The sequence below is a fragment of the Sander lucioperca genome, chromosome 18 (genome assembly GCF_008315115.2).
Source record: "Sander lucioperca isolate FBNREF2018 chromosome 18, SLUC_FBN_1.2, whole genome shotgun sequence".
In the NCBI taxonomy this organism is placed as follows: domain Eukaryota; kingdom Metazoa; phylum Chordata; class Actinopteri; order Perciformes; family Percidae; genus Sander; species Sander lucioperca.
Genome location: NC_050190.1, coordinates 2710608 through 2717485, shown reverse-complemented (window position 1 = coordinate 2717485; position 6878 = coordinate 2710608). Strand labels below are relative to the sequence as shown.

The window sequence follows — 6878 nt, the reverse complement described above, 5'->3', positions numbered from 1 at the left end:
ATCTCAACAAATCCTAAGGATATCAGCGCCACTTTTCAATCCTTCTGTTCAAAGTTGTATGAGTCCTCCTGCAACCAGATCCGACACAGTGCCAGGAGTTCGTAAAAGAACTAAACCTGCCTCTTCTTGACCCAGAGGAGGCAGAAGAACTGGGTCAACCTATAACATTAGAGGAACTCAAATCAGCATTAAAAACCAGGGTTGGATGGAATTCCATCAGAATTTCTTCTACAGTATTTTGACATATTAGGACCTACTATTTTACAAGCTTTAACCTCAGCCATAGAGAAGGGTACTTTCCACCAACAAACCAACACTACGCTAATTTCTGTTATGCCCAAAAAGGGCAAAGATCTTACGGATTGCTCAAATTTCAGGCCCATCAGCCTCATCGGGACTGATATTAAGCTTTATTCCAAAGTCTTGGCTCTCCGCCTAGAGCGCTTTATCGAGAAGCTATTCCACCCCGACCAATCAGGTTTTATACCAAAGCGTCACGCTGCAGACAATGTACGCAGATTATTTCATGTAATAGAAGAAGCCAGAAACCTTCCAACAATGTCAGCAGTTGGACGCGGAAAAGGCTTTCGACCGCCTAGTGGAACTACTTGTGGCGAGTAATGGAGAGGCTTGGCTTGGGGGCCAAATTCATTGACATGGTGCATACTTTATATGCGAATCCCACGGCCATAGTCTCAACCAATGGCTTGCATTCTCAGCCCTTTCCCATCGAGTGGGGCTCGCGACAGAGATGCCCGCTTTCCCCCATGCTGTTTGCAATCTCTCTTGAACTGTTAGCCCAATCTATAAAGCAAAATAAAATCTGTAATGTCCAGATTAAATCCAATAGCAGCTCAATGTCATTATTTGCAGATTATATTTTGTTGTACATCTCTGATCTTGAGGACTCTATTCCAACAATTCTTAAGATCTTCAACAAATTTGGCTCAATTTCCGGCTATAAAATTAACTGGAATAAATCTAATCTTCTTTTATTGAACAACAGGCTGGTGACATCAGCTATTAGTGTTACCAACCCAAAGCAAAATGATTTGGGCATCACCATACACACATTGCTACAGCGAGTTGTCCAGGACAACTATGAAACTATATTAAGTAGTGTTCAAAGGGATCTGGCCAATTGGTCTGCGCTGCCGGCATTGCTACGGTCCAGGATTGCTGTTGTTAAAATGAACATAAAGTTCCTCGTGTGAATTTCTTAAGTACAATGATCCCCTTACCCCCATCAATAAATTTCTGAAAGAAACTTGATACCTTAATTCGGCAGTATATTTGGAATAATAAACAACCTAGGCTAAAGTACTCTACCCTGCAACATACCACAAACACGAATGGCCTGGCCCTCCCCAACTTTAAAATGTATCACAGAGCCTTTCAGCTACGAGCCCTCAGAGTGTGGATGGACCCCTCATTTACAGTTCCATTGAGAGAAATAGAGCAAAACCTCACTGGAAGTCTAAGACTGCAAGACCTTGCCTTTGCAGGTGTGTGTCCAAAAAAGTGGCCCTATTATCACCAACACATTGACCAACTTTAAACAGGTGGAGGAGCAACTACGCTCCACCAATAAGTGGCATTTGAATACCCCAATATGGCACAATGCACACTTAATGTCTGGTAACAAATCCTTTGCTTGTAACCAGTGGAGTGACAGAGCTATTTATACTTTAGACCAGCTATTCAATGAGAAAGGTATGTTGAATTTTGAAGACCTGAGAGCTAGTTTTGAGGTCCCCAGGACATCCTTCTTCTTTTATCTTTCGCTTAAGATCAGCCCTAAAATGTTATGGAGTGCCATGGGGAAAAAGTCTTGAGGCACACCCAGTCATTAAATGTTTTTTTGATTTTCCTGTGAGAGGATTAGTGTCCAAGATTTATGCTAAACTGATACAAGTTTCCATAGGAGAACTCTCAATAGTAAAAAAATGGGAGTGAGAGTTGAGCCCTGAGGGGAACGCAATTAATTGGGAGACAGTTTGGGACAACATTTTCCACTGTTCCAAGAACCCAAATCACCAGTATAGCCACTTCAACATATGTCATAGGACACATTGGACTCCACAGAATAGATACGTCTCTAAAGTCATTCCCACTCCCTATTGCACGTTCTGTCAACCTGAACAAACTGGAACTTTCCTGCATGTGGTCTGGGAGTGTGAACAGGTGCATGGGTTCTGGAATAAAACAACCTCAATAATATCTGATGTGATAGGATGTCAAATTCCTATTGACCTGATTGATTGTTACTTAATGACGACTCTAAATTACACCTGCTTGAGAGACAGAGGAAGATTTGGCTAGCAACCAAGAAAATGATAGCTCAATGCTGGCTCCCCCCTCACTCGCTTTGTATAAAACAGTATTTGGCGTATTTTCTAGACATAGTTATGCTTGAGCGCTCTACAGCAAGGATTAACAAAGCCAAATCATCGACTATAAACCTATGGAAAAACACAGCAGCACAAATATCAGACCTAATGACCTCAGCGCCACAAAAATAGAGGAGAGTGACAAGGAAAGGTGTGATTTCTGTTTGTTTATTTGTTTTTGTTTTCCTCGAGACTGCAGAGGGTGGGGGGTGGGAGAGGGTTTTTGTTCTTGTTCAATTTGTGTTTCTCTGTTCTGCATGTGTAATGATAAAAAAAAAAATGCAATAAAGGTAAATGGAAGTGAAAGAAATACAGCATTCCCCGTTGTTGTATAAGTCAGGCATATGATCAATCAACCAGCAGTTTTGTCAACTCAGTCCATCAGGGAGTTATACATGTGCAAGCAGGTTCCAACGCTGCATCCACTCCTGCAGTTAGAGGGCTAGGAGAAGATTTGTGTTTGGTGTCATGCTGGATGGAACCAGAGCGCTGAGTATGACTTGTATCTCTTTTTTTGCTTACCAGGGCAACTGCAGGACGCAGGCCCTCAGTGTGGTCCTGATGCTGTAGTCTGAATGTGCCGACAAGGGAGGCTGAGGCCTCTGTTGATTCTGCTGATGTTACACTAAGGTGAGAGAGTGTGTATGCATGTGTGCTGGCTATGGTTGCTGCTGTTTCTAGAGGACTTCTAGATTTCCCAAGAATTTCTCCAGATGTTGGCAGAACCGGGCTTTGCACATATTTACCGCTGTCCACCTCACTGCTTTCTGATCTTACAGCTGTTGAAGCTTTGATTTCCTCACCAGTTGTGCATGAGTACTTAGTGAGTGTGTTTTGGGCAGGTGTGACCGAGTCCCTGGCCTGTGTGCAATCTGCAGGGGTGTGTGCTCTGTGTATATACTGTGTATGTCTTCAGCCCCTCTGGGTCATCCCCCCTCCATGCAAACCCCCTCTGACCCATCATGAGCTCCTGACACAGAAAGAGAGACGGAGGAGTAAATCACTGTTGTGGGTTTATTTGTATTTGTGCTCTTGTTGTAAGTAGACAGAATGGAAAGACAAAAGTGGAACAATGTACAAGTACAGCACATGCCATGTAATGTAAGGCATCTCAGTACCGCTGCTTCCAGGTGAAAACCTTGTATCTCCAAAAATGGCAGCTTATTGTGTATTGTTACTGGTTTTAGATTGATATGAATGCAACTATAAATGAGCCTTAAAGAATCTTGCACAAAAGCAAGCAAAATCATTTTTGATTATTAGAGTACAATTCCTCTGATTAAGAAATACTAAACTAAAACTAAATTTGTAATCCCATGGTTTTCACCTGCCAACAGTAGCGTGTTAATCAGTCATTGTGTCAAACCAGTGCATTTTCATGGCCAACAGTCATCTTAGAAAAGGTAACTTTATGAAGTACAAAATCTGCGTTGAGTGAAAGTAAATATTCTGATCATAACAAAGCGGGAATCTTTCTCCACACTCTCCTGCTGCCAGCAGTGACTGAGCAATTCATTAAAGTAATAATTATTCAGGTAATCAGTTCTGTAAACAACAATTTATTATCATATTCAGCTTATGGAAATTCAAATAGCAGATGCATGTAAGCAAGCAAGTTGTTTTTATTTAAGTGCTGGTAAATGAGCTCAGATAGTAAATGAAAGGTCAACAATCAAAATGTTTAACTATTTTAAATCACCATTCCCTATATGTATGTAATGTATCAACATTATAAAACATGGTTCACAAAATATGTCTATTAGTACACTTTGTTTCTGCCTTTTATAAAAACAGTTATCCATTAGAATTACGGTCCATGCAAAAGCATGCTACAGACCAAAACCCATGAACCCCACATGCTAAATACCACCAGTCTGCTTTCTGTTTTTGGTAAAGTAGTAACAGTCACCCTGTCAACCACATAGTTACATAGTTGCAAAATAATGTGCTGTGTCATCTTGAACCATATCTCAGTTGTGACCACTCGTCAATCAACAGGGAGAATTATTCTCAGGATGAAAGAGCTCAGTAGTCCTTCAAGTAAACAAAAAAAGTAATTTGGGGAGTACATCTGATTCAATTAAAGTACTTAGTCCTGTCCTCCATTTTATTTTTCATAATGCAGTTAGAAACCCTGATTCAAATTTCAAATGTAAACTAACTGTACTGTTGGAAGCCAATATCTGGAATTCTTTACCATGTAAATGCACTGATGGTTGAAACATTTCAACAATTTAAATGTCTAGAATTGGTGCAAGAACAATTCAGGTGCTCCATACCTGGTTCTAGAAAAATCAGTTCTAGGTTTAGTTCTAGAAGAAGATAAAAGTTCTGAGTTTAGTTGTAGAGAAAACGGTTCTAGAAAAAGTCTTGTTCACAAGCATTCCAGAGGACACTAGAAGAAATGTTCTAGATTTGGTTCTGGAAGATGTGAGGAGTTTGGAGGTTTGGTTGTGGGGAAAAAAACATTGGTTCTAGAAAGAAGCCAATAGCTCTACAAGATATATAGAGCTCTAGATCTGAGTGTAGAAGGAGGAGTTATGGACTTTGGTCTAGAAGAATTAGGGAGTCCCAGTGTTCTACAAGAAGTATGGTAGGGGTTCCAGGGCTTGTTTTAGAAGATTCTACATGAAGGCTAATTATAGGGGACCTAGACCTAAATTGTACTGTCAGAAGTGGAAATTATAGACTTTAGATCTCTGGAAGAAAAAAACTACATTTGTTTGTTCTAGAAGAACTGGGAGTTCCAAGGACCTCCATAAGATTCTAGAGGAAGCTTTGGAATCTAGGCCTGATTCTAGAGGAGTTCTAAGGTTATATCTGGAAGAAGTTGAGAGATCTATGATATGTTGTAAACATTGCTGTTCTAGGCTTGGTTCTAGAAGGAATGACAGGTCTGAACCATAGGTCTGAACACAACAGGGATTCTAGGGTAGGTTCTAGAAGAGTTCGGGGGCACTGTGATTGGTTTCAGAATAAATGGGAGTTCTTGGATTGGCTCTAGAGGTAAAACTGTAAGTCTAAGGATGATTCCAGAAGAAGCAGTAAAGTCTAGGCTTATTTCTGGGGGGTTCTGCACATGGCTTTAGAAGAAGCTGGAAGTGCAATGCTTTGATCAAGAAGTGAGAAGTTCTAGTGATACAAGTTCTAGATCTAGGAGACTACACATTTCTGCTGGGGCCCAGTGTCTGGTTTGGAGACTTTTACGGTGGAGGCTGTTGTGTTTACCATGCTCTCAGGCAGTGACTGAGTTCGGACTGTGCCCAGGGGTTTTGATAAAGCTTCAGATGAACTTGCTTCTGTGGTGTCAGTGGAACCCTCAACATCCTGAAGAAACATGAGCAGGGTTAGAAGATCAGTCAGTACCATACATGGACCATTTAGTCTACTGGGTAACAGATGAGGATGCATACAGTTACTGACACACTCTGTTACACTCGGTTATATTACATAATGTTATTGACATATTTTTGTTATGTTGTTATCTTATATAACCTGCTGTATTATAAAACAAATTCAACAGCTCTTACACAATAAGGGGCACACTCTGGACTTAATTATCTCCAAGGGTCTAAACATTTCCAAGGTTGTGGTAACTGATGTTGCTCTCTCTGATCATTCCTGTGTTTTCTTTAACGGCACTATCTCTGTGCACAAAAGTGTCCAAACTAAAGGTAATCAGAAAACGGTATATCACTGAAAACACCAGTGAAACATTCATTCAGCTTTTCTCCTCCACACCCGCCCTCTCTGGGGTCTCAGTCACTGAGCTTGTAGATAATTTCAATTGTAAAATTACAAATGTTATTGATGCAATTGCTCCCACTAAGGTCAAAGCTGTCTCTGGTAAGAAAAGATCTCCATGGAGAAATGTCATACTGGTAAGAACAGAAAAAAAGAGAGTGTCGAAAAGCTGAACGCAGGTGGCGAAAAACTAATCTCAAGGTCCATTATAACACCTATAAAGAGAGACTTTGCATTTATAATTTGGAACTGAGGAATGCAAGGCGGTCCACCTTCTCTGACATTATCACCAGAAACAATAATAATTCACGTGCTTTGTTTGCTACTTTCAATAGGTTAACAAACCCTCCAGTACCAGTAGCATCTGAACTTTTATCTACCAAGGCCTGCAATGAATTTTCCTCCTTCTTCAAAGACAAAATTTCAAAAATTAGACAAACAGTCAGTGCCTCCATATCAAGTACAGGATATGTGTTGTCACAGTGTCCAGGCAAAACAAATGCCAATATGACACAATTTCATACGATCAACCATAAAAACCTGGAGGACATTATACAACATCTGAAAACCTCCTCCTGTTGCCTTGATATTCTACCAACGGGCGTTTTCAAAAATGTTTCGAATTGTTTGGCATCTGATCTTCTACAGATTGTAAACACGTCTCTTCTTTCAGGTATCTTCCCATAGGCCCTGAAAACTGCACTAGACACGTCACTAATGAGCAACTATAGGCCGATATCAAAC

The 6878-nt window shown here is 40.6% G+C and overlaps 1 protein-coding gene across 2 annotated transcripts in view; it reads right to left on the bottom strand.

Moving 5' to 3' along the window:
• Positions 1-3386: 3386 nt before the first annotated feature.
• The window catches only part of LOC116036812 (nesprin-2-like), a 49654-nt gene continuing 46162 nt past the window's right edge, over positions 3387-6878 (bottom strand). For both annotated transcript variants that reach the window (XM_035994505.1, XM_035994506.1), the window contains one exon: positions 3387-5717. In XM_035994505.1, coding sequence (XP_035850398.1) covers positions 5544-5717 — 174 coding nt within the window. In that variant the 3' untranslated portion in view covers positions 3387-5543. The remainder of the gene's footprint in view (positions 5718-6878) is intronic.